This window comes from Acytostelium subglobosum (genome assembly GCF_000787575.1).
Source record: "Acytostelium subglobosum LB1 DNA, scaffold: scaffold11, whole genome shotgun sequence".
In the NCBI taxonomy this organism is placed as follows: Eukaryota; Evosea; class Eumycetozoa; order Acytosteliales; family Acytosteliaceae; genus Acytostelium; species Acytostelium subglobosum.
This window is the reverse complement of record NW_012236522.1, coordinates 319,251-346,385: the sequence shown is the minus strand read 5'-3', so window position 1 is coordinate 346,385 and position 27,135 is coordinate 319,251. Positions and strand designations below refer to the sequence as shown.

The window sequence follows — 27,135 nt, the reverse complement described above, 5'->3', positions numbered from 1 at the left end:
ATAACTTAATAATCAAGTGTTGACATGATTGATACTAAATATATTGATTGATTGATTGAATTCAATTGATTAGAATATTGATATTAAAATTAAAGGACAAAACATACTTTTGTGTTTGTATCTATTATTACAAATATTTATGTTGGATTTAAGAATGATATGGTATGGTCCCTTCGCTGGACAACAGTGAGTGAGATTGACCATGGTGATGATCAAATGATGCCATAGTCCAACCTTTTTTCCAAACACAAACACAAACACCATGTTTTTGAAGAATCTGAAGAATCATTGAAGTCTCATGAGTCGGCTGTAACTACATACATACAACATCATCATTCTGTACAACATCAACATACACACATACGTTCATACATACACACAGTTTATATATATATATATATATATATTATTGATGGATCGAATAATAGACCTTCTTACGACATACTTGGAGCAACCATTCGATGTGAATGATGCACCCGATTCAGATGTTGTCGATGCCAGTCAGCCATCATCGTCGGCATCGTCATCGACAACAACAACAACACACATAAACGGTACAGATGATACAACAACCACTACAACTACAAACACTGCACCCGATCATCATCATACTGTACCAAAGCCAATATCATTATCCTCGTCATCATTGGATCTATCAACAAACCCTGCCTATGACATCTTCTTCCAGCCTCTCAAGACACTCACATTGGATCAAGTATCCAAGCTTGCCTCAGACCTCATGCAGAATGAACCAATCTCTCAACTGATCATCAAGAAGATATGTTCACCAGGCTTCTCTCAATCAGTAAGTAATCAACTCAATCAATCATAGTCCGATCACTCAAACTTACTCTCTATTGCAACAACAGAGGAATGAGTTATTGTGTCAATGGTTCTATTGTTGGTTCAATTTGGAATCAATGCATACCAAGCGATTCGTTCTATCGTTTGTGCCAGCCTTGGTTTGGGTGTTCCTTCAGGGCCCAAGCCCACTTGCACACATTGGCATTGAAGCTGTGTTGATTGGCATCTATAACAACGAGCTGGTTAAGCGCGAGGGCCTGGAGAAGGTGTTCCTGCCTCCCAACATCACCCTGCCATCATTCATTTACAAGTCGGTCGTCGTCGACAATGAGTCTGGCCTGACTGAGTCCACACTCAAGCAGCTGAACAGCCACGCCAGCGGCGTCGTCACCGAGCGTCCTCTGACAAAGATCGAGGAGATCACCACGTCAAACCGCACACTGTTGTTGCGCACAGTGATCTCGGTGTACACTGGTCAACTCGTGTCGATGCCTCACCTATCACGCACCATCTTTAGCGAGATGTGCATTCGTGTTTCGGCCACCGGCTACCCCTTCCTGCCATTGGCCCAGGACACACCACTGAGCGATGATGACAGCGACAGCAACATGCGCATCTCAACCTCGAACGGCATCGACCTGCCCAAGGCCAGCGAAGTGACTAGCTCCAGCTCAACACTACGCGCCAGTGGCAGCCAAGCGTCGTCGTCATCAACCAATCTCATTGAGCGACAACGTCAAGAGTACGACAGGAAACACTTTAGGATGACCAGCTACCTCGAGCTCAGCCATCATCGTCACAGCGACCACCATCATCATCACAGTCATCGCCATCACAATGGCACAAATGGACACAATGTAAACAACAGCAACATCAACAACAACAACGTAATCGATACGTTGATCAACAACCATAGCCACAGCAGCAAGGGCATCGTCAAGAGATTATTTATATCAGAGAGCGTGTATCGCGAGCTGGTCACTGGCCTGACGTTCTGTGCCTTCCAGGAGGCCACCAAGGCCATGTCCACGATGGCCATCAAATCGATCAATGAGCGCGCCAACCACGACCTGGTGCCAGAGGTCATGCTTTACACCAATGCCCTGCTACAGCAGCTCAGACAGCCAAAGGCTGTTGTCGACACAAGGAACTAGTAGCACTGATGATAAATCATTCATTATATTATATTATAGCATATGCCATCAACGCTCTTCTTGGTCCCGATCCTCTTCAGTTGAATGAGTATCACAATGATTGGCTTCAATTTGGAAACACTCTCCTTTGCATCCAACATTATGTCGTTGAGGTTCGATAGATCAAAGTGATACTCTGACTTGTCCACATGTGACATGTACTTGTTCAATCTTGTAATCACATTGTTCAATGACTGGATGTGAATATGTGTGTATTGTGATTGTTACGGCGTAAGTATGGCTTGGAGGGGATGTGCATGGTGATGGAATGCTTACCTCTATAGAGATAATATTTGTAAGGAAGCTCTTCAAGCCTTCATACTCCTCATTGGTGATTGGTTTGATGATTGAGGTTGTTGACGTGGCTTGGCTTAATGTATGTTGCTTGGGGACCTTTTTTGGAGGCTCAACAGGGGCAACAGCAACAGTTGGAGTGGAGGGTACAACAGAAACAGCATTAGCATTCGGTTCCACTATTGGTTGTACTTGTTGTTGTGGGGGATCAACTGGCCTCTTGTTTACACTGCTACTGTTGCTCAGTTGTGATGAAATAAGTGATGGGACGTATGTTGATGTTGTTGTTGTGGATGTGATTGGCGCTGGTTTCTTGGATGCCTCTTTGGTTTCGATATCAGCAAACTTGGCGGAGGATAACAAGTTCCTTGAGTACTCAGACAACATGTCACCGGCTCCCAGATCCTGTATATTGGGTATTGATGCTAACTTGCTTCGGACTGGTGCATGAGTATTTGTGGTTGTATGTGTGTGGAGTGTACTCCTTGACGAGACTGGAGGCAAGCCAACATAATGTGAAGTGATTGATGACGCCATGTTACTGGTATGATGGATGTGAGAGATGGAAGTGGAGGTGGAGGTGGAGGTAGAGTTGATGGTGCTGGATACTGGGTTGGTCCTATGTACATGATTGGAGGTTGTGATGGGGATCGACGAGACTGATGTCGCCGCACTTTGTGTTCTGGCTGATGCTGAAGATGATTGGAGTGAAGCAATCATCAATTGATTGTTTCGATAAAGTTGTTGACATGTCTCCAGTATACTCAATGCAGAGTCGGGACCTGTGACATCATCCGATGTTAGGACATCCAGTTGATTCTGTACTTCAGTCAGCTGCTTCTTCATCCTGGACACGATTGTAGTTGAGCTTCTTGTCGTGTTGTCTGGATCGCAATATGTATAATGAGCACTCTGTTTCAACATTGATGACTGTTTCATCACAGTCTCTGCCATCTCTGTAAGCTCTTTGAAGAAGCGATCGATTGGGTCGGGCTTAACCTCCTCATCCTCTTCATCTTCAAACTCGAATGATGATACATGATAGCCGGTTGTACAACTGTGTGTGGACATGATCTTGTGTATGTGTATGTATGATTGGTGGATTGATTGATTGATTGATTGAACGATCGTAGTGCCATTCATCCAACCATCGTCCACATGTTGGCGCCAAATTTCCAAAACCACTTCAACGAGGAAACTGGAAACTGGAAACAGGAGTCTGGATACGACTAGCTACCCCCTTTATTGGTTACTACTACTCTGTAGTTGTTTCGGACACTGCCACTGTCGCAGGAGGTGCTCCATAAAGTACTTTGTCATACTCTGTGAGCGCCTTGCCAAAGCTAAAGTTGGGCTGGATGATTGATCGTCGTTGCTTGACATAACGTCTGGCATCAATGTAGCGATAGGCATGCTCCTTCATCAAGTAGGCGAGCACAGCAGTCGTGCTCCTACTGATTCCCATTGCACAATGTACCAACACTCTTGTGTTATTACGCTTGGCTTCATTGATAAACTCAATGACCGAGGTGAAATGAGATGTGATGTCCGCCTTGAAGTTGTCTTCCAGATCGGCCCTATAGTATTTATACATGTGATAACAGTTCTCCAACTCCACTGCCATGTTGACAATGTATGTGATGTCTTGATTGATTGATCGATTGATTGATGACAGGCAATAGGTTAGCTTGTGTGTGCCGCCATGTTCCATGTAATGTACTCACTCAAATTCTTCAACTGCTTGAGATCAGAAGCATGGTCATAGGCACCAAGATAGAGGAAGTCGTCAAGTATCTCGCTGGGATAGTTGGGTGGACATCGCTCGTCATCAGCTTTGGCACAAAGGAATGGATACTTGGTGTGGTAAGCAGAGAATCCAGCACTGTAGTTACAGATCTCAACATTGCTCTTGCGTCTAGAGACTAGATAATGCATTACAAAGCGTTCCCAAGTGCCTGGTGTGGTGTCAGACGGGTCGAATGTATGCCAGTCATCGTCATAGTGCTTGTGGACACTGGCCATATCGAGTTCAGTTGAGAATGGTCCATCTGACAATAGTATCACACTGTTTGTTGTGAGACACCAATGCCTCAGACCCGCCCATCCATAACATGAGTTTGAGTACTTGGTCATATTGAATGTCTTGTTCGACGATGTAAAGTATTGTTGTTGTTGTGATGTGATGGACTCGACATAATCTGCCAAATCAGCTGGAGGTGGAGGTATGTTGACCGTGCCATGGATGCGTGATTGATTGAACAATGAGGTCGGACGTAGATCGATCACAATCTTATTGATACCATGATCTTGAAGTATATTGTATAGTTCTGTCGTGACCACATTACGTATTGTACAAGAGAGGTCCACTGGTGCAGGTGGTTCAGTTCTCAATGATGATGAAGTTTGTCTTGAAGGTCCGTCAACAAATGGAGTATAAGGATACTTCTTCTTCATTGTGAATGGATTTGGGTATGCGACTATAGGAGGAGGTAGAGGTGGTGCAATTGGTGTCTGAGTATCATTCAACTTGATACCTGACATTGCACCAGCTGCCAATGTCACTGACACTTCATATTCATTGTTGATCATATCTCTATCTATCTGTGTATATATAGTATAAGTATAAGTAAGTAGTAATATATGTATGTATGTTATAACAAGTACAGTACAAGTATATGTATTAATATGTTTAATTACTAAAACAAATATCTCCAAGTCAGTTCGATGAATAGACTTTGAAAAAATCTTGAAAAACAGGAAACCATCACTTTGGATTCATTTTCAATCTTCGCAATATTAGTAAATTAGATAATTAAGAATGATATTATTGTTATAAATATTTATTTATTATAAATTACATTGTTAACCTTCTACCAAGATACTTTATGATCTTATGTTGCTGACGATGGAGTTTCCAACTGTTGTGATATTGATTCATAAAGTCGACGCTCATGATCAATGTCGCTGACGACCTCGATGTAGTCCTCGAATGGATTATGATCCTCCAACAGCAACTCCACTTCAGGTACACTCGACGAGTATCTTTGGTATAGTAGGACTAATAGAATAAGCAGACCAATCGGAAAGACTAGGTTGACCTGCTTACTCAGAAAAAAGCAACCGAAGCCGCCCGCGGAGATAAAAAACAACGGCATGGAGAACAGCGACCTCCTCTTGACGAGACTCTTGTTCTTCTTGTTGTTCTCCTCCTTGTTGTTCTTCATATCCTCCTTCTGGCCACTCTTCTTCTTGCTGCTGGACGACGACGAACCATTGTCCTTCTCACGACCCTTGTTACTCTTTTCTCTCTTGCTCTCACTAGACTTCTTTGAAGACTTGGACGACGATGATGATGACGACGATGATGAAGATGAAGAGGAAGATGATGATGCTGAACCAGATGTAGATGACTTGGTGCCACCACCGGACTCTTCATCAATTGAGCTGCTGCCCTCTGGAGTCTCGAGTTGTTCCTCTAGTGTTGCAATGAAATCATTCCAAACTAACTTAGGAGTGGAGTTCATCCAATATGGCTTACTGAACAACATTTGGAAGAACCTCGTGGACATCTGTGACCTCTTCAAATCGCTCAAAGTGACCCTATCAGGATGTCTTGGATTGATCATATCAACTCTAGTGTGAGTGAGTATGGAGATCAAAGTTAGTCAACTTATTGGCATTGATTGCTAGATTGGATGACACTTACATTTGACAAAGTACATCTTTGAATGATGGTGGATCCTCTTGATGATTGAGCAAATACTCTCTTATCTCTTGATAGAAGTATTCCATCTCGTAGTAGCTCATATATCCATCGTTGTCCATGTCCAGACATCGGAACCAGAATTGGATGCTCGTCGATCGTTGCTTCTCAACCTCGGACAATAGGAACCAAACAAAGTTTTTAAAGGACAAATGTGTAGGCTTCTTGTTGGTCATGCATACACTGGCAGATGAGCCAGTGGTGGGAATTGATGGTCGATCGGAGAACACAGGACATTCAATCACACGAGATAGTACACGATTGGATGATAAACCGTTGGAGAAATGAATGAGGTCGGAGCCTGTCAGTCCGCCATCCTTGTCAGTGTCCAACTCCACGTAGAGTCTTGATATTGTTGAGAACTGACTGTATGAGAAGTATCCAATGTCGCCCTCCAAATCCTTGAGTGTGTCCAGACTCTTCAACACCTCGATGATGTTGCTCTCCTTGAGGTCCTTCAATGTGATGCGGCCAATGTCTCGGCCAATGGCGTGCAATATGCGCACAACAACCATTTCGCAATATGATTGTTGGACGCGTGATGAAAGTGTGCGCAGGCCAGCTAGACCTGCATGCCACTCCAGCACCTCCTTGACCAACAACATCAAACTGGCAAAGTCCAGTGATGTGCCCATGGGTGTGATGCACAGACATTCAAACAGTATCTCCTCGTCTTCCAACGCGCTGAGATTGTTCCAGAATGCTGTGAACACCTCGTGATTGACCACCATATGTTTGGCAGTTAATTTGTTGTACAACAACTTGGTGATAACTTGTGGGAAGCTGAACAACTCATTCATAGTCACCTTGAACTCGTCATAATTCTTCAAAGACTTTGTCGTCTGGAATCGTCTACTAATCTTTGACAGTCCAGGTGATGAGCAAGCACCCTCGCCGCCCTCTGAAGATGTTGTTGAGTCCTTACTGTCGCGTAACCTATCAATGCATATATTTCTAATTGATTCATTGATTGATTAATAGGGGAGTGTGTGAGTGATTGTTGAGTAATACAAAATATTGATGGCTGTGATAATGATTTGATCATCACTTATTATTTGTATGGGAGAGTATGGAATGAGGAATATGTTACTTACATCTTCTCATTGTTATCGAAAATGGACATTGAATGTTGATTGATTAAAATTGTTTCCATTTTATAATCAATCAAAGATCTATTACTAATACTATAAACTGTTTCCCGCCTCTTCCTCGCCCAATAATATTGATTGATACTGAATACTAATGATTGATAAACTAAATATATATGTTCCAATTGAAGGGAGTTCTAATGGGAAGGCAACAACAGAAGAGGCAGTGAGATGGAAGAGTTGGAAATGGCTGATTCCAAGATGTGATCACCTGTCCAACCTTGTTAATAATGCTCCATTAAACAGACCACCTTCACCACTAGTATCAACATCATAATCTTCTCTAGCAATATACACTCCTACCTTCCAATGCATTGTCAGTAGTGGCAACACCCTCGCACGCCCACTTATTGCTCATTCAATTCCCCATCCTGCCGCTGACGGGAACGCAATGATATTGATGCTCTCATTAATTACCAGACATATGTTGTTGTTGTTGTGGATATCATGATCCAAGCTGTGGACATGTTACAATCCTCACATACTTCCGTAATATTCTTACATATGTTATGTACATCGACTGTTTGCCATTCAACTTCTCCATCGTCAGTGTTATTATATGTTTGAGTGTGTATTGTGTATGTTTGATTGAATCCAACAGAGTGTGGTTGAGTGTGTAAATGAAGTTGATCGAAAGTGTGTGTATGATTGATGTTAGTGTGAGTGAGCTTGGAGTGGCGATTAGTTCGATCCACCCTAACCCCAACCCTCTCAATCAAACAAACATGTTTGCGAGACATTAGGCAGACTCGTTGTCCATCTACACTGTATTCTTCTCCATCCAAACTCATAAGGTTGATTAATGATGACCAAACAAGAAATGAACCTCGGAGTTGGAATAGTCAATATTATTCATCATGATACCTAGAGATTGATTGTTGGAGCTCCAACCAAGAAGAAGTAATTACTTGTTCCATAACCAAGTCACAAACCATTAGAATGGTCACTTCCAAGATTATACAAACGGCTTGATTGCACATGCAAAGTTTGCATTATTTAAATATCCTTTGGCACATGCACTTACAAGGTTGAGGACCACAACTCCGACCTCCAAATAAAAAATCCCACTGGCGAGATACTTTTATTCCAAACTACTTGGCTTTGTGAGAGGATTGGACCTGGATGCCACCTCGTCCCATCTAGATCCCATCAGTTTTTGATAGATACCCTTGCCGTTTTGTTCACAACAACCCTCAACACTATGTTCCACAACTTTGTTTGTTTGATCAAACACACACAATCCATCAAACACATACATACACACACACACAACAATCATTCATTCTACTACTACCCCTGTTTACTTCTCTCTACCTTGGAGAACACTAACCACACACACACACACACTTAACTCTAAACACAACACTAAACACAACACTCAACACAACTCAACTCAACTCATTCCATTCCTTTCAAAGTTGTTGCCGTTGATAGGTCCAGCCAGCTTCACTCGCGAGTAATCATTAACTTATAAATACAATTAACAACAACAACTACATATACATAAAGCGAAAGAGAGAACGGAGAGCATATCATATAATAGTAGAATAGTGCACAAACAAAGAATTGTATAATATATAATATTTATTAAGAATTGAGTAGTAGTAGATAGACAAGATGAGACTATCAATTTCACAGTGGAGGAGAAATAGTAGTGCGGCAAATCAACAGCCACAACAACAACAACATGGGGACGGTGTCCCCAATACAGAGTCTTGGAGAAAAGGTGCAAGCGACGAAGATGATGCCTCTTCACAGCACAACATAGAACAAGGCGACATGGTGACAATAGAAGAGTTCATCTATTCTCTCAACAGATATGTAGGTTTATGAACATTCATTCATTCAATCATACCCGAAAATGATTTACTGACTTGACTGGATCATTAAACAATATATATAGGAAGCGGACAATGAGAATGTACCAGACAATGAGAATCATTTAATGACAGTGGAGGAGTTTATATCTAGTTGCCGAGAGAATGGAATGCGTAGGGGTCAACAGCGACGAGCTGCTGGTGCTGCTGGGGCCAATGCCTCAGCGCCAACAAATAGTGGCACGGTCGATGATCAGGACCGCTTCAAAGCGGTCAGCAACCAGATGCTCGAAAACAATGACAATGGCGATGAGCCGTTGCTAACCGTCGAGGAGTTTATTTATACGTCGGAGCGAAGAGACAACTCACAAGACCTGTTGACCTTTGGCGAGTTCCTTTCACAGTCCAGTCGAAGATGCCACAATCGAGCCGGCGCCGTGCCAAGGATCACCAATTATATATAGTCTATACATTAGCAGCAACCTGCTGCCCGCGGTCATAATGCCAGACCCTTAGCCAGGTCGTCAGCCGCATCCCACCCCCAACCATACCACGCCAGAGTGTTTCCTTTGGCAAACCATTAGCCACCCAGCAAATTGTATTAATAAATCCACACCGGGTAAATGGACTGATGGGCAGTCCGGCTCAGTTTGAAGTCGTCCCCATCATCATCTCCCGGTAGCGAGTCGCATTGGATATTGTTGTTTGGCGCAAAACCTTTATTAATGAAACAAAGGCAGTTGCCTTGACTGGTTAAATACAAGTGATTGATGGTAATAGTATCGATGCGCTATCAATGACTACCAATCCAGTGGAGAATTGATATTGGTAAGGGCTGGACGTTTGGTTGGCTGGCTGGCTGAGTAAGGTTGTATGGTGGACGAGTGATGATGAGTGAGTGAGTGTGTTGGGTTGTTGTTCATGCCTGCCTATTTGATTGATTGATTGACTGGTTTGAGGTATCCAGTATGTATCCTTTTTTGGTTGTTGTAGCGTTTCAAAAGGGAAACAACTGGAGGTGTTGAGGGAAGGGGAGTTTGGCGTAGCGGTTGTTGGGGGACGGAGGAGGATATGGCGCATTGGCTGGTATGGACGCGGTCCTTTTGGACAACGTTCAAGATCCAAACCCTTTGTTTTAAAGAATAATACACTGTCCACCTTTGAACTTGCTCATCAGACCCTTGAACGGCTTCTTGTCCTTGCCACTTCTTGGCTCCTTGAGGGACTTCTTGATCTCGCGGACCACATCAAAGAAACACTCGTCGACATTGAATCGCTTCTTGGCCGACGTCTCGAGGAAGGGGCAGCCGAAACTCTTGGCCAACTCCTCGCCCTCGCCGTGCGTCACCTCTCTCAGGTTCTCCAAATCACACTTGTTGCCGACCAGTACGATTGGCACCTTCTCGTTGTCCTTTACCCGAATGATCTGATCTCTGACGACGTTGATCTCCTCGAACGACGTTCTCGACGTGACGTCGTAGACGCACAGGAATCCCTGTCCGGTTCTCATATATTGATCGCGCATGGCTGAGTAGTCATCCTGGCCGGCAGTGTCTAGAATGTCCAGTAGACAAGTGTCGTCGTCAACCTGGCATTGTCTGCGATAGCTGTCCTCGATCGTAGGATCGTACTCCTCGATGAAGTGGTTCTGGATGAATTGGATGGTAAGGGCTGACTTGCTGTTTGTTGTTGTTGTATTTTCCGGTCAGTCAGTAAGTTGGTGCTATTGCTAATGATCAGTTGGTGCTTATACATACCCTACACCACCTCCACCCATAACAACCAGTTTATATTCGTTTGCAACTGCTGTGGCCATTATATTCTATCTATATATTATTATATTATTATCTTTCTACTTGATGATGATTGAAAAAGTATAAGTATGTGAATGATTGATTGATTGGTTGATTGAATGGACGAGTTTATGTTGATGGTACAAAGTTGATGAGGAGTAGTATATAAAGGTAATAAATATTATAACAACAAGTGATTGATGGGGATTGATTGATTGATTGATTGAATGAATGTGTAGTAGTAGTAGATTGGTGTGTTATGTGATAGTGAGGGAGTGAATGAGAATGAATGATTGATTGGTGCCAAGTTGCTATCAGCGCGAGGTTGGGGAGCAGAGAATAGCGGACAGAGTGAGGTGGGTAAAGGGAGTGATCAAAAAATTAGCTAAAAAATCAGACAGTGTGGTGGTCCATCGTACCCCTCATCCATCAACAGTGTTGTTGGCAAACACAATCAACTTTGTGTGTGTGTGTTGGTGTATGTGAGTGATTGACCGTATTTGTAAGTGTGTGTTGTGTGACATTGATCAATGATGGTGTCTAACAAGTGACCATTGCTTGTCAGAGCTAAAAAGATTAAACTTACCTTATTAATAATTGACAAGTATGATTGAATGTATGTGTATGAGTGTGTAAATGAGAACCACTGTACAGTATGATTGGTTGATTTAATCAATGGATCGATCAATGTCAAGAGTTTAGTAATGGTTTGAATCAATTAGAGAGTTAGAGAAAGAAGTGTGGTTGATTGATTATTAATATTTATGTACAATGTTTGTATTTGTTGATGTTGTTGTAGTTGATGTTCTGAAGTATGAATGAATGAATATGAAAACATAGATATGATGTTCTATAACAACAACAAAGATAACAAACCAACTTTACTATTATTACACATATATTATTTTTATTTCCAGGCTGAATGGAATTCCTTGATTGTTTTTCTCTGGATGATCACCACAAATAAATCATCTTAGATCACTCAACAAATTTGATCGATTTGTATACCAGAGCACTCACTTTTAATCATTCATACATTTTGATCAAAACCCCTTTGGTAAATTGTGTGTGTTTGTTTATGTGTGTGTGAAGTGATTGATGTGATCAGTTTTGCATCATCTCTGCAGAGAGTGTGCATTGTATGTGACCTCATCCCAAGGGGCGGCGCATCAGAATGAATGAGTGAATGAATGCCAACACAATAACATGTGAGATGGCGCCTCATACTTAACATTTTCATTCATTTAGATAGTAATAGTAGTAGATAGAGACAGAGACAGAGTGAGCCAATCATGGATAGTCCAACAATCACACCGGTTCATACTGCCAAACAAACAAAGGCACCAAAGCCAAAGGCTGAAACTCCAACATCATCCGCCACCACAACAACAACCAAACCAACAACAATATTGACTTCATCTTCTTTGATTGGCGCTGACAATATCCTGTTCAGTTTCGAGAGCGAGAAGGAAAAGCCTCGTAAGAAGGAGGCACCGGTAGTGGTGAAGCCTCCAAAGCCAAAGGTGTGCAAGGTGTGCCAGAAGAAGGGCCACATCGCCAAGGAATGTCCGACGCCAGATATCAATAAGAAGTGTACAAACTGCAATCGCATTGGCCATATCGCCGCCAACTGCAACATTGTCATCCTAAACTTTGCCAAGTATCAGCCGCCCAAGCCTGAGCGACGCGAGAGGAAGCCACGTGACGAGGACTCACACAATGGTGTGGCACATCATGGCGCGGACAGTCCGACCAATGGAGGCATGTCCTCACCCAAGGACAACAAGGACACTCATTCGCCAAAGATGTCCAGTCGCAAGGAGAGGTCAGCTGATCCACCCGCTCCCTCGGCAACCCCAGCCACATCCACGTCTACAACGACAACAACAACTACTACTACTACTACATCAGCCCCATCATCTTTGGCCGCTGCCACTCCAAGCATTGAACAGTTGAAGCTCTCAAAGGAGCTCACATCGCGACAGGTATTCATCACAATCAATGAAGACGCGGACAACACATCACAGGTGGCCGTTGATCCAAAGGCATTGGTTGAGTTTGTACAACGCTCAGCCATCACATCTGTGTGCCTCCCTGTCAAGAGCATGTATGGACAACTGTACTACTCGAGTGAGAAGTACCAGGACCGTGTGTCGACGGCTACCGCAGACACATTGGTACAATGTATCAAAGCACTGCGTGACATTGGCGTGCAGGTCCCATTGTCCATCGCGGTTCAGACCGACGCCATTGCCGCCAGGGAGCATCCCGAGTGGTGCCAAGTCCCATTGGCCACCACAAGCACAAGTGGCGACAGTGATGCAACCACATCCTGCACACAGTGTTGTCTGAGCAATCCAGACTTCCGCAGCTACTTTGTTGCACTATTTGAGGAGCTGCTGGTTAAGATGCGCGAGCTATTTGGTGGAGTAATCGACGGATTCTACTTCACTGGCACTGGAATGGGTCAGCTGCAGAGCTGCCAATGTGTCGCCTGTATAGAGTTGTTGGCCAAGCATGGAGTAGTCGATCGACAGAGTGCGGCGTCAGAGGATTTGGTGCGGGGTATCTATGAAGATGTCGCCAATCAATTCAAAACGTCACTTATCAATCTCATCAGACAGGATCAACAATTACAAACAACCAAGAAGAAGAACAACTCAATCCCTCAGCGCGTCTACTTTGGCTCATCATCACACATAGATAGAGCATCCAATTGTGTGTCCTTGGACTATGACTCTAGAGTGGACTTCTCCACCATATCAAGACACATGCGTAGCGTTCCAGCACTTGGAGTGATCCCATTGATGAATGAAGACGTCCTGTGTCCAGGTCGTACCAGACGCATACCCAAGACCTTTGAGACACTCCTATTCCAATGTCACCAATCCATGATGTTGACAAGTCGTTGTGCACTCAGGTAAGTGTTCTTCAATCAATCAACTCATTCGCTCACTCACTCACTCGACTCGATCAATCAATCAATAATAGCATGCCAATGGATTGCCTGTCATCATCACCTGTACAAAGGGTCGTTGAGAGAGTCTTCAAACAGATGGAGACAAGGGATGTGTATCATAGGAATGCCAAGAGAGTGTGCGATATTGCCGTGTTTGCTCCGCATGATGCCAATGCCATGCATACACTGAGAGCAGTGTCCACATTGCTCGAGGAAGCCCAGTACCAATTTGATATTGTCGATCAGACCATTGAGTTGGACGAGCTCCTCGCCTACAGGTTGGTCATCCTGCCGGATGTCCCATGTCTGGACACAGAGGGCTGGAAGAAGATACAAAAGTTCTCCGAGAGTGGCGCACTCTTGGTCACTGGCGATGCATGTCTCGAGCGTACTACTCGCAAATTCTCATTGCCCGCCAAGGGAATGAGGTACATGAACGCTGCGTCAGACTTTGACACGGTCCAAGTGCCAGAGAAGCCAGCGCCAGTTTCGGGCACCAGCGCCAAGGCTGCAAAGTCCTTGGGAGCCGGACATATCTCGGATGTTGCCGCCACTCCAGGTCGTGACGACGATCAGCTAATAATGGACATCCAGAACCTAACATTGTCCGGTCGATCAATCAAGATTGATGGCAATGGTAGCGCGGACTTTGTATCTCTCTTGAACATGACCGGTGGTTCAGCCGTGTTGTACGCGCGTAGCCAGCGAGTGATCAACTGTGTACATCCACTATTCCGCCAATACTGGCAGCTTGGCAGCGCGACCATTGGCCAGCTCATTCACAGACTGATCAGGATACTGTTGCCCCACCCTATGGTCGCGTTCAAACAACTCCTCGTAGACGGCCGCGCAAGAAACTTGACCACGGTGGTCACACGTCAACATCAGCCAGCGAGGTCCAAGCAGAATCCCGAGGAGACAATCAATCGCTACGTCGTGCACATTGTCAATGCCAATCGATTCACTGTTGGTGCTGACCTGTCGCACGAATGCTATGAAGTGGCAGCCGACACCAAACCTGGTCAGGTCATTGTCAACCTGCCCAAAGATGTCCAGTTGGACTCTGTCAGCTGTGCTGGTGACCTCATCGTCCCCAACAATGAACAATTGACATACAAGGTCAAAGGCAGCACAATCACCATTGACCTACCAGCGCTAACCAAACATTCAATCATACTAATAAACTTCAAGCCATAATAAGGCACCTCAGACATCATCATTCGTTCATTCATTGTCTTGTTCGCTCAAACTTTGAACTTTCATTCCAAGAAGCAACACACTGGATCTCATGATTAATTAATGAGACACAAATGAATCGATGTTATTATTAATCTTTGTACACATAATTAATTAACTCATACAGATAAATATATATATAACCTAGACATGAAAGCTGTTACAGTTGCGACTTGTAACCTCGATCAATGGGCGTTGGACTTTAAAGGCAATCTTGCGAGGATCATTCAATCAATTAAGATTGCAAAGCAGCAAGGGTATGTGAATACGATTGATTGATTGATGATTCATTCAAGTGTACTTACTCAATCAATGAATGAACGATATATAGAGCAAAGTTAAGATTGGGACCAGAGCTAGAGATTACAGGATATGGATGTGAAGATCACTTCTATGAACAGGATACACATCTACACAGCTGGCAATCAATCGCCACTATATTGGAGGGAGATCTAACCAATGACATCATTGTAGACGTTGGTAAGTGTTTGAAATCATCTCTTCGAATACATTAGACATTAAGCTAACTTGATCATGTTGATGAACATACAATAGGTATGCCTGTACTTCACAAGAGTGTTAGATATAATTGTAGAGTGATAATGTATAATAAGAAGATCGTATTGATTGTGCCAAAGAAGGCATTGGCAATGGATGGTAACTACCGTGAGAACAGATGGTTTACACCATGGCTCAAGCCAAGGACCATCGAGACATTCTACCTGCCAGGCTTCATCTTTACTCTGACTGGTCAGGAGTCATGTCCAATCGGAGATGCCATCATATCCACACTAGACACAGCCATTGCCTCAGAGACATGCGAGGAGCTCTTCTTGCCCAACTCGCCTCACATTGAGATGGGTTTGGACGGTGTGGAGATCTTCACCAACGGCTCAGGCTCACATCATCAGCTTCGCAAGCTATGCACTCGTGTCGAGCTGATCAAGTCCGCCACGTCAAAGTCTGGCGGTATCTATCTCTATGCCAATCAGCAAGGATGTGATGGTGGTCGTCTCTACTTTGATGGCTGCTGCATGGTCATGGTCAATGGAGAATGTGTTGCGCAGGGCAGCCAGTTCTCGTTGCGTGATGTCGAGGTGATCACTGCCACCATTGATCTGGACGAGGTCCGATCAGCACGTGCCAGCTTCATGAGCCGTTGCTCACAGGCCACCATGACCAAGGAGTTCCCTCGCGTCCGCTGCCCCATCCAAATGGCCGTAGACGCAAGAGCCGTCCTCCCCCATCTAAGCCCCATCATCCCAGTCAAGTACATTACACCATCCGAGGAGATTGGTTTTGGTCCAGCCTGTTGGCTTTGGGACTATCTGCGCAGGTCTGGTCTCAATGGCTACTTCCTGCCATTGTCTGGCGGTGCCGACAGTGCAGCAACTGCAGCAATCGTTTCGATCATGTGTCAACTTGTTGTCACTGACATTGCCAATGGAGACCAGTGCGTCCTTCAAGATGCCAGACGTATCACTGGCGACAAAGACTACACTCCAAAGGATCCGAGAGAATTTGCCAGCAGGATCTTCTTCACAGCCTACTTGGGCTCGACCAACAGCTCCAAGGAGACAAGAGATCGCGCAGCACTCATTTCAAAGGACGCTGGCGCAACCCACAAAGAGGTGGACATTGACAAAGTCACAGAGGCATTCAATCAAACGTTCGCCACGATCACCACAAAGACACCCAAGTTCAAGGTGCACGGAGGTACCAACCGCGAGAACCTTGCTCTCCAAAATGTGCAGGCCAGATCAAGAATGGTGCTGTCCTATCACTTGGCAACGTTGTTGCTGTGGGAGTCTGGCAGAGACGGCTCACTGCTAGTGCTAGGCAGTGCCAATGTGGATGAGGCACTGCGTGGATACATGACCAAGTATGATTGCTCGAGCGCAGACATCAATCCAATTGGAGGCATCTCAAAGACAGACTTGAAGTTGTTCCTCGAGTGGGCAGGCAAGAACCGCAATCTGCCATCACTGCTCCAGGTCATCACAGCTACACCCACAGCAGAGTTGGAGCCAACTACAGCCGACTATGTTCAATCGGATGAAGCAGACATGGGCATGAGCTACCAGGAGTTGAGCGTGTTTGGACGTTTGCGCAAGATCAATCGTTGTGGACCCGTTACAATGTTTGAGCGATTGGTCGCAGAGTGGTCACACCTCACACCCAACGTCGTTGCCGAGAAGGTCAAGAGATTCTTCTACTACTACGCCATCAACAGACATAAGATGACCACGATCACACCGGCCTACCATGCCGAGGCCTACTCTCCCGATGACAATCGTTATGATCATCGACCATTCCTCTACAACACCAAGTGGGATACACAATTCAAAGTGATTGATGAGCTTGTCGAGAGATACAATCAACACAAGGCAAACAACACCACTGCCCCAGCTACTACCTCAAGCTCAACAACAACCAATGTTCTCCAGGTCAACTTGTAAATGTCCAATGTCTATCCACTAATCATCCTTGCTCAGTCCAGTCCAGTATAGTTCAGTCCAGTCCAGTCAATCATTTGGATAAATACCTTAATTTATTCCTACTTTGTGTAGACACAAACAAACAAGGTATACATACTTGTTACAAATACAATACAATTTGATTCGGATAATAAATACAATATCTGTTGTTACAGCTTGGCAAGTAGACCACCATCTTCTTTGGACTTTTTGTTGCTAGAGTAGAGCAACAACATACCATAGTCTCTTGGATCGTTAAAGAATGGACGATGTCTATACTCTTGAATCTTGGCCTCATCCTCTTCACAACTAACACAAAAGTGCATCAAGAATGGCAAACTCTTGAGACCAGGTTGCAATGGGAAGAATCTTTCGACCGGGTCAGTCTTTGAGAATCCTGCAAACAAGTACTCAATGCCCATCTATACAATGATTGATTGATTGAGTGAGTTTGTGATCACTAAACTTGGATATTGATCAAACTTACACTATGGCACTCATTGTGAATTGTCTTTAACAACTCGGTTAACAAGGGGTAGTCGTTTCCTTGTTCATTGGTATAACATCCAAAGAGTTGATAGAAGTTACTGGCACTCATTGGTACTCCATCCCTCTGCATATCCACCAACTTTGAAACCTTATTCTGGTCCCATATCGATATTGACGCTTCAATAACTCTTTGATCATCACCTATTTTGTTGGATATTATCAAGTTAGTGATTGATTGGATGAATGATTGAATGATTGAATGATTGATTGAATTGGTACAAACATTTATATTGAGCAAAGTATGTATATCTCCAGAACTTGTTGAGTAGGAGGTCTTCCATTTCAATGGGTACCATCTCGTATGATTTGAAATATTCCTTGAACTTCTCGATAACAATATCTGGATTTCGCTCCTTCCATATTGTAACTTTGGGATTACTCTTGGAATCCATAACGACGATAGGTGCTGATACCTTCCATGCATGTTGTACTTGTTCCACCATCTGTTTCATTACACTATTATTATAATATGTGCTCATATTTCCATTATGTATTGCTGTCGATGTATATAATAATGGACGTAGTACTTGATTGTCCAGATAGACTTCAGTGACCATGTCTGTCAGCCTCTTCAAAACTCTGCCACGTCTATATCTTGGATCGACAACGGCATCAAATGGATAATATACAACTCTCTCCTCGCCATTGACTCTCAATCTCTTCTCCGATATACATATTCCTCCAATCACTCTCTGAGTCTGGCAATCCTCTGCCACCCATATATTTCCATTCTGGGTCATGCTCCTCCTCAATGAATAATCTTTTTTTGATTGGAATTATTCCAATTGGATAATATTAATTGTTAATAATAATTCATTTATGATTGATTGATTAGGACTTACCATCACATTTACTATATGCTTGGAGACCGAGGAAGTCGCAGTTGACTGGGAGTCGACAGAGTTTCGATAACCAATTCTTGTCCTTGCTTTGGTATTCGCGAAGAACGAATGTTTCGTCCATCCTCAATGGTAGTGCTGTCATTGTTGTTGCTGTTGTTGTGTTTTAAGTATAATAATAATAACTATAGTTGCCTCAAAATAATAAGTTATAATGGTTGTTGGACTCTCCCATTAATGTTCGTTCCAGTTCTATTTCGTTAAGTTTATCCTTGTTTGATGGATGGATGGCATTGCTAACAATCACAAACTATTGAGCGTTGCGTCTCTTCAAACAATAACCGGGATTGTGTGAGTGTGATGTGATATTATTATTATTAATGCTATAAAGTCATTCATAATTGCTTAATGTAGTAGTATGTTAACTACAAATCATTCCAGGATATATTGGCAACACTTGGAAGGGTAGAGTTGGGAGATTGGAATTGTGGACGATATGTGAAGCCATTATCACATTGGAAAAGGTATCAATCATATATTATATTGTGTGGATAAGTATAAGTATGATATGGATAAGGGATAGGGACATGGAGTATGTAGGTAGGTAGGTAGGGTAGATGACATCACCTAACAAATATTCTTACTCTCATTCAATCAATCAATCAATCAACAATCAGTCAATCCATCATCATCATCATCTTTATCATCATCAATCCCCTACCGGTAATACTAATTGGATGTTGTTGACAATTAATTCAAGTATCACTCGCAGGTGATGATGGTGGTGATAATGTGCGAATGAGTATGTGGTACAGATTGTTGGCTCGTGTGATCCCACTACTCATCCAACACACACACACACACACTTAAACAATCACACACTTGATCAAACCTTTGGAATGAAGTGATCTTGATAATCAATCCATCACTCTACAATGCTTAATTCATTCTTGACTTTAGTGAAGATCAGTTTACTACTTACTCTGAATGTGATCATGTGAGTTAGGTCTCGTCCATCCAACAACAACACAAAAGAATATGGCTTTGGCAACTTGTGTTTGTCATGGCCATGTCAATCGCAATCTTATCTCTCTCTATTTACATCTGCAGCTTGTTGGAACATTGTGTCAACCTAAAGTGATCAGTGGTGTCCTCATCCAGTCCTTTCTGTTTTGATGGAAGTTCGTCAGAATCACAAAAAAGTGAATAAATTTAAATCTTTTTTTCAATTCCATTCACACGGTGTTGGCGGAGGACTTTGCCCACTCGTCCCTCTTGTGCGAGAATGTTGCCATTCGTCATTGATTCAACACAGGTCATTTCGGATCCCTCTTAGACTAGTTCCTTACGCAATCCAAAGTCACAATGGTATGATCAGACTATAGCCATCAATCCATCATCATCATCCGTCGATCAGATAGGAAACGGATGTGACACCTTGAGGATGCGAACGAGCGATGTTACAGCAGAAGATAGAATGAACAGGACACTTACACAAGTCAATCCAATCATACAGCCAATCCACGAATTCCAGGTTGTTGGTCGTCACGTCCCAACTGAGCGTGAGGCTCACCCAAAGCTCTTCAGAATGAGACTCTTTGCTAAGACCTCTGTTCACGCCAAGAGCAGATTCTGGTACTTCTTGTCCAAGATCCAAAAGATGAAGAAGGCCACCGGTGAGATCCTCAACGTCACTGAGGTATGAATCAACAACAGAGGAGGCGAAATAACAGGTCATACAGATGGGATTAACATTGTCATTGTCTACTATTTAGATCTTCGAGGAGAAGCCACAGCAGATCAAGAACTTTGGTATCTTCATTAGATACAACTCCAGATCTGGTACCCACAACATCTACAAGGAGTACCGTGATGTCACCCGTGTTGGTGCTGTCGCCCAGATGTGTATGTATCAATCAACAGCTCATCATAGCGATCGGTCGATCATTCATTAGCAAGCAGCAGGGTGCAACAAAGCGACATCATGGCGGTACACAGGTGATGGATGTTATTCGACTTCTTGCGATACGTCATTGTGAATGAACATGTTGGATTATAGTGTACCCCCTGCTTGCGAATGAATGAATGAACGAGCGATCAAGAATAAGAACATAATGTCTGACATCAATTCAATTTATAACAAACAATAGACGACGAGATGGCCTCCCGTCACTCTGCCAGAGAGAAGACCATCCACATCATTGAGATCAAGGAGGTCGCTGCTGCCCAGACCCGCCGCACCAACACCAAGCAGTTCCATGACTCCAAGATCAGATTCCCACTCACTCACCGTGTTCCAAAGAGATTGCCCCAGTTCAAGGCTACCTTCAAGGCCACCAGACCCAAGACCTTCTAAATAGAGCGTGTTAGTGTTTGCGATTCTCGTCCTTTACAGTTTGTTGTTGAGACATATATTGGATGAAATAAACTTATAATATATAATCAAACTCCAGTGTTTATTATTACATTCATTCATTCATTCGTTCATTCAATGTTTGATTGAATGGAAATGTAATGATGGGGTTGTCCCCGGATGAGCCAACAACAACAGGTAAGTTGAGTTGCCAGGGAACCATAATATGATTATGTCAAGGTTGACATCTTCGCTTGGTTTGAAGTATTCAAGCTGTGTGACAGGGTTGTTGATCAATCAATCCCTGGTTGACAACACTCGTGTGAAAGAAAACTCTGTGGCATTTTAACTATTATTTTTTTAATAAACTTTGAAGACGACTGACCAGTTAAAATATCATTGACATTCATCAACTAACAAGTTGTACCCTCAAATATACACCATTATTTATTCTTTATCTATATTACACCCTCAACTAACTTATTATTATTATTATACACTTCACTTATTTATATTCACTACAAGTATGTATTAATCATTATCATACATCAACCATTGACTTGATGTCAATCAACTATTGTCTAGCTCATGAATGAACCAAAGACGAAACATAACAAGACGCGTGTGTGTGTTTGGGGTTGAGAGAATGAATCCTGGGATATGATATCCAAAAAACTATTTATTTTTAATTTGTTTTCATATCTTTGTTAATTTTTTTGATGTGGAACTCTCCTCCACTCTCTCTTGCCAGGCCTTCCTTCCCCACACGCACTCTCATTCTCTCTCTGTCTCTGTTGCTGTCACTCATCACCCAGACACTATCACTCACTCTCACTGCTGCACTGCTCTGCATTGACTGACAAGTTTGTTACATCAACATCATATCTAACACTCACTCATTTACTCTTATTTATATATTATAACAGGTTGTTGATATAATATTAAATATATATATATATATAAAATGGTCTCTGCATTTGAAGATCACGTGGCTGCTGTCACTAGAAACTACTACGTCAACCCACGTCTCGACTACAGAACCGTGACTGGTGTCAACGGTCCATTGGTCATTCTCGAGAACATCAAGGTATGTTTCTTCAACCAACTGTCAATTCGAATGATTGATTGATTGTGTGATGCCATCAATGGTGATCATAATTATCTAACATAACGTTCATCATCACTCACTCAATCACATCAATCATACGACATCAATCAATCACATTGAATCGATCAACCAATCAAACAATCAACAACTTGAATATATGATATTACTTTAACATTTGGATAATATAGGGACCAAAGTTCTCAGAGATTGTCACTTTGACTTTGGGCGATGGCACTCAGAGAAAGGGACAGGTGCTGGAGATCAGTGGCAAGAGAGCCGTCGTACAGGTGTTCGAGGGTACCATCGGTATCGATGCCAAGCACACCCGTTGTGAGTTCTCTGGTGACATTCTCAAGATGCCAGTCAGTGAGGACTCTTTGGGCCGTATCTTCAACGGTTCCGGTAGACCAGTCGACAAGGGTCCACCCGTCCTTGCCGAGGACTACCTGGATATCCAGGGTCAGCCAATCAACCCATCCGTCAGAGTGTACCCAAGAGAGATGATTCAAACCGGTATCTCTGCCATCGACACCATGAACTCCGTGGCTCGTGGCCAGAAGATTCCAATTTTCTCTGCTGCCGGTCTTCCACATAATGAGGTATGTTCATTTGCAATGATTGATTCGTTAATTGATTGAGCCTCGTCATCTAACAATCTCCCTTCTCAATCTTCTTCTACTCTACCTTCTCCTCTCTCCCTTGCTTCCATCAACTTCCAAAAGATTGCCGCCCAAATCTGTCGTCAAGCAGGTCTGGTCAAGAGATCTGGAAAGGGTGTCAACGACGACCATGATGACAACTTTGCCATTGTGTTCGCAGCTATGGGTGTTAACATGGAGACTGCCTCCTTCTTCAAGAGAGACTTTGAGGAGTCTGGTTCAATGGAGAGAACCACCCTGTTCCTCAACTTGGCCGATCACCCAACGATCGAGCGTATCATTACCCCACGTCTGGCCCTGACCACCGCCGAGTACTTGGCCTACCAGTGCGAGAAGCACGTGTTGGTCATCTTGACTGACATGTCGTCGTACGCCGACGCTCTTCGTGAGGTGTCTGCCGCCCGTGAGGAGGTGCCAGGTCGTCGTGGTTACCCAGGTTACATGTATACTGATCTTTCCACCATCTACGAGCGTGCCGGACGTATCGCTGGCCGTAACGGATCGATCACTCAGATCCCTATCTTGACAATGCCCAACGACGATATTACCCATCCAATCCCCGATCTGACTGGATACATTACAGAGGGACAGATCTACGTCGATCGTCAGATCAACAACAGACAGATCTACCCACCCATCAACGTGCTGCCATCGCTGTCTCGTCTAATGAAGTCGGCTATCGGTGACGACATGACCCGTGGCGACCACTCTGAGGTCTCCAACCAGATGTATGCCAACTACGCCATCGGCAAGGATGTCCAGGCCATGAAGGCCGTCGTCGGAGAGGAGGCTCTTTCCTCGGAGGACAAGCTGTACCTGGAGTTCTTGGAGAAGTTCGAGGGCAAATTCATCCAGCAGAATCACTACGACAACAGAGACATCTTTACCAGTTTGGAGATTGGTTGGTCGTTGCTGCGTACCTTCCCACCCACCCTGCTCAAGCGTATCACCGACAAGACCATCAAGGAGTACTATTCACGTCAAGGCAGTGACAAGGGTACCGTCGACAGCTCATAAGCAGTTGTCCTCAGCGGTCCTTCTTCGTCCACAATGACCAGTCCGACTCCCTCTCTTGACCCGTAGCCCGTCCAAGCATGCTTCATGGACCATGTTCCACAAACTATATTAATAAGTACAACTCTCAAACACCTTTATATCTCCCTCACCTTATGACAATAAAATACCATTATTATACAATAACCTTCATTCATTCTATCTATCTATTATTCAATCAATCAATCTTCCGATAATGGTTACACACACAACGGGTGTGGTTCACACTCGTGCTGGGCCACTGATCACTTTTGGCGAGCCGATCGTCAGATATTTGTGTTGGAATCACAAGGACCTTGTGTGTTGTGAGTATGAGGTGCAAGGTGGAGATAGATGGATGTGGTTTGGAGATGGATGGATTGATGAGGTCATACTGATGGGCATCACCTGATGTAAGCTGGTCTTTTATTATTCATTGGCACAAGATAGATTGATGGTTGGTGATGTATGTATGTATCACCTACAACTTTAGATATTTATGTATATATTTGTCCTTCCTTCTCGTCGTCATTCTAGATATTCCTTCTTAATTCCTTTACTATGGGTACATTTAACAAGACACAGAATGATGGATGGGCGGATGGACCTGTGTTTCATCATAAGTCATTGTTATTGGTCAATCACCCTCAATCAATCATACATCTTTCCAAGAGATAATATATAAATATATACACTAATATATGGAACAATACTTAAAATATGTTGGACTCGAGTCCTATGCCAACCTGTTGTCAGATAATGGTAAGTGGCACTAATCACATCCAGACCCTCAACCCTAACCCTTACCCTCGACCCTCACTTCCACTCATTCCAGGTTACGATGATCCTGACCTTCTGTCTGAGCTTACAGAGGAGGAGTTGATTGCCATTGGTGTAAAGAGGGGACATGCCAAGAGAGCATTTATTAAGGCAAGAGAGATAACTGCAAATGCAGCATCATCTTCCAACTCTTCACCTGCTCCAATGTCACCTGTTATTGTATCCTCCCCATCTTCCACACCACCTTCAAAGTCAAAGGTGACTATTGGTCGCAAGGGCGCCGAGGAGTCTGATGATGAGGATGACGATACCTCTGGAAGCGTCGGATCATACGATGGCCCACGTCTCCAGAGCAAGGTGCTCTACGAGGGCTTCCTCCAGAAGAAGGGTAATGAGGGATTCTTTGGCTCAAAGGTCTGGGCCAAGCGTTACTTCAAGATCTTTGAGGAGGGCCGCATGGCATACTACAAGCAGCAGAATGATGTCTCACCAATCAATGTGATTGAGTTGCGTGGCGCACTCGCCTGCGAGGACTTTGATGGCAAGCAGTTGGCCTTCAAGATATCGATGAAGACAAGTGCTCGTGTCTACTACTTGCTCGCACCATCCAGTGATGCCAAGGCCAAGTGGATTAGCACCACCCGCCAGCTCATCACACCACCAGTCACACCAAAGAAGTTGGACCCACTTGCCCCACGTCCATACATCCAGCATCAGCAGGAGGCTCCACAGTGTGCCAGCACTCGCTTTGACACTGCCGCTTCATGGGAGGTTGCTGAGCGCGCTGCCAAGGAGGACAGCACCCGCATCTACATCCACACCAACGGTGCCACCTACGTCGAGGAGACACGCAAGCTCACCATCACAGAGTCTGGCGGACGCACCTGGGTGCGCCAGCTTCCACGCGACCTCGATGACAAGTCGGTCCACTTCTTCTCTTACACCGACTCCAACGCCTTCGTCAGCGAGCAGACCTACCATCACGACGAGATCACCCAGCAGAAGTTGTTGGAGAAGTTGATTGGCAAGACCATCGAGGTGTCAGTGCCCCGTGATCGTCAATTTGGCGAGCCACACACATTCAAGGGTGAGGTCCAGTACATCCCCAAGCAAGGCAGATATGCCCTGGTCAATGCCGAGACCAACAATGTTCACTTCTTGGATGCCGACGAGGGTATCTCATTCAACCTTTTGGACAATGTATTGGAGGATGGTGCATTCCGCCCATCATCGCTCGAGTGGCGCGTGGTCTCAGACAAGTTGGAGCATCTCTACAAGTTGTCTTACTCATCCACCAAGCAGTTGTTGGACTGGTATGCTAGCTATGTGCTGATTGTCAACCCTCGCGAGAGTGAAGTTGAGTTCAGAGGATGGTACAACGTGAAGAATGACTCTGGCAAGTCCTTCAAGGACTGCAACCTCGTCTTGGTCCAGGAGCCAGTCGACCCAGTCAAGGTGGTCGAGGAGAAGTCAGACTCTGGTTTGGACATCGCCCTCCCCATCCCCAAGGTAGGAGGTTTGTTCAAGTTGGGCAAGCTCCCAATCCCAGGTTTTGGCAGCTCAGCTCCCGCACCAGAGGTTCCAGAGAAGCGTGTCTACAGGTACACTTATGATCATAAGACTGATCTGGTCGATCAGGAGACCAAGCAGTTGTGCTTCGTGTCCACCAAGTTGCCAGTCAAGTCCGTGGACTACATCACATTCGACACTCCCAAGTACACCAAGTACACCAACACATCCAAGGAGCACGGCACCGCCGCATCCAACGGTCGCGTCGACTCATCGCTCATCATCAACTGGCAGAAGCCATTCGCTTTGCCCGCTGGTTCTGTCACCCTTCGTCGCCAGTCCAAGGATGCCTTTGGCGCCGACATTGTCAACACCTTCTCTCTTGCACACTACAACCCCACCGACGTTATCATCGTGCCCTTGCAGCCACTGGGCAAGGTCAGCGCCGCCAGGAAGCAAACAGGATTCAACTTTGACATTGACAATATGTTCATCGTAGAGACGTTCGAGATCCGCGTTGTCAATGGCCGCGAGGAGCCAATCAAGGTGATTGTCGAGGAGTCATTCTATCGTTGCGAGCACTTTGAGATCTCGTACGAGTCCGAGAGACACACAGCACATCCATCACATCCACGCAAGGTACAATGGACACTGTCCATCCCACCACTCGACTCGACCACCATCAACTACTCCGTCTTCTACTCAGGACTCAACCTGCCAGACTCTGCACTTCCCAAGAAGGATGCTGCAACTCCAAGCACAACCACCCAGAAGAAATAAATTGTTCCACTTGCGAGCAAGTCATCACCAACCGATCCTTTG

General features: G+C 44.3%; 12 protein-coding genes across 12 annotated transcripts; 7 read left to right on the top strand and 5 right to left on the bottom strand.

The window, feature by feature from the left end:
* Positions 1–412: 412 nt before the first annotated feature.
* Positions 413–1,958, top strand: SAMD00019534_060100 (hypothetical protein; the record flags this gene model as incomplete). Its single annotated transcript, XM_012898608.1, has 2 exons — positions 413–805; positions 870–1,958. The coding sequence occupies 2 exons, from the start codon at positions 413–415 to the stop codon at positions 1,956–1,958; spliced, it is 1,482 nt and encodes a 493-aa protein (XP_012754062.1).
* A 23-nt stretch (positions 1,959–1,981) lies between these two features.
* SAMD00019534_060090 (hypothetical protein) lies at positions 1,982–3,362 on the bottom strand (the record flags this gene model as incomplete). Its single annotated transcript, XM_012898607.1, has 2 exons — positions 1,982–2,191; positions 2,274–3,362. 2 exons carry the CDS (start codon positions 3,360–3,362, stop codon positions 1,982–1,984), a joined length of 1,299 nt encoding a protein of 432 aa, XP_012754061.1.
* A 184-nt stretch (positions 3,363–3,546) lies between these two features.
* SAMD00019534_060080 (hypothetical protein) lies at positions 3,547–4,880 on the bottom strand (the record flags this gene model as incomplete). The annotated part of the gene is made up of 2 exons (XM_012898606.1): positions 3,547–3,935; positions 4,016–4,880. The coding sequence occupies 2 exons, from the start codon at positions 4,878–4,880 to the stop codon at positions 3,547–3,549; spliced, it is 1,254 nt and encodes a 417-aa protein (XP_012754060.1).
* Positions 4,881–5,182: 302 nt separating this feature from the next.
* SAMD00019534_060070 (hypothetical protein) lies at positions 5,183–7,177 on the bottom strand (the record flags this gene model as incomplete). Its single annotated transcript, XM_012898605.1, has 3 exons — positions 5,183–5,924; positions 5,998–7,008; positions 7,149–7,177. The coding sequence occupies 3 exons, from the start codon at positions 7,175–7,177 to the stop codon at positions 5,183–5,185; spliced, it is 1,782 nt and encodes a 593-aa protein (XP_012754059.1).
* A 1,642-nt stretch (positions 7,178–8,819) lies between these two features.
* SAMD00019534_060060 (hypothetical protein) lies at positions 8,820–9,483 on the top strand (the record flags this gene model as incomplete). Its single annotated transcript, XM_012898604.1, has 2 exons — positions 8,820–9,023; positions 9,106–9,483. 2 exons carry the CDS (start codon positions 8,820–8,822, stop codon positions 9,481–9,483), a joined length of 582 nt encoding a protein of 193 aa, XP_012754058.1.
* A 671-nt stretch (positions 9,484–10,154) lies between these two features.
* Positions 10,155–10,835, bottom strand: SAMD00019534_060050 (hypothetical protein; the record flags this gene model as incomplete). Its single annotated transcript, XM_012898603.1, has 2 exons — positions 10,155–10,698; positions 10,777–10,835. The coding sequence occupies 2 exons, from the start codon at positions 10,833–10,835 to the stop codon at positions 10,155–10,157; spliced, it is 603 nt and encodes a 200-aa protein (XP_012754057.1).
* Positions 10,836–12,104: 1,269 nt separating this feature from the next.
* On the top strand, positions 12,105–14,968 carry SAMD00019534_060040 (hypothetical protein; the record flags this gene model as incomplete). Its single annotated transcript, XM_012898602.1, has 2 exons — positions 12,105–13,732; positions 13,804–14,968. The coding sequence occupies 2 exons, from the start codon at positions 12,105–12,107 to the stop codon at positions 14,966–14,968; spliced, it is 2,793 nt and encodes a 930-aa protein (XP_012754056.1).
* A 189-nt stretch (positions 14,969–15,157) lies between these two features.
* SAMD00019534_060030 (hypothetical protein) lies at positions 15,158–17,466 on the top strand (the record flags this gene model as incomplete). The annotated part of the gene is made up of 3 exons (XM_012898601.1): positions 15,158–15,264; positions 15,339–15,487; positions 15,563–17,466. 3 exons carry the CDS (start codon positions 15,158–15,160, stop codon positions 17,464–17,466), a joined length of 2,160 nt encoding a protein of 719 aa, XP_012754055.1.
* A 194-nt stretch (positions 17,467–17,660) lies between these two features.
* SAMD00019534_060020 (hypothetical protein) lies at positions 17,661–18,809 on the bottom strand (the record flags this gene model as incomplete). Its single annotated transcript, XM_012898600.1, has 3 exons — positions 17,661–17,906; positions 17,972–18,174; positions 18,257–18,809. Coding segments are annotated over 3 exons (1,002 nt in total), but the record flags the coding sequence as incomplete, so codon positions are not given.
* A 1,428-nt stretch (positions 18,810–20,237) lies between these two features.
* On the top strand, positions 20,238–21,225 carry SAMD00019534_060010 (hypothetical protein; the record flags this gene model as incomplete). Its single annotated transcript, XM_012898599.1, has 4 exons — positions 20,238–20,240; positions 20,389–20,571; positions 20,648–20,777; positions 21,023–21,225. Coding segments are annotated over 4 exons (519 nt in total), but the record flags the coding sequence as incomplete, so codon positions are not given.
* A 964-nt stretch (positions 21,226–22,189) lies between these two features.
* Positions 22,190–24,009, top strand: SAMD00019534_060000 (hypothetical protein; the record flags this gene model as incomplete). The annotated part of the gene is made up of 3 exons (XM_012898598.1): positions 22,190–22,312; positions 22,522–22,932; positions 23,056–24,009. 3 exons carry the CDS (start codon positions 22,190–22,192, stop codon positions 24,007–24,009), a joined length of 1,488 nt encoding a protein of 495 aa, XP_012754052.1.
* A 716-nt stretch (positions 24,010–24,725) lies between these two features.
* Positions 24,726–27,093, top strand: SAMD00019534_059990 (hypothetical protein; the record flags this gene model as incomplete). The annotated part of the gene is made up of 2 exons (XM_012898597.1): positions 24,726–24,786; positions 24,860–27,093. The coding sequence occupies 2 exons, from the start codon at positions 24,726–24,728 to the stop codon at positions 27,091–27,093; spliced, it is 2,295 nt and encodes a 764-aa protein (XP_012754051.1).
* Between the last annotated feature and the right edge of the window lie 42 nt (positions 27,094–27,135).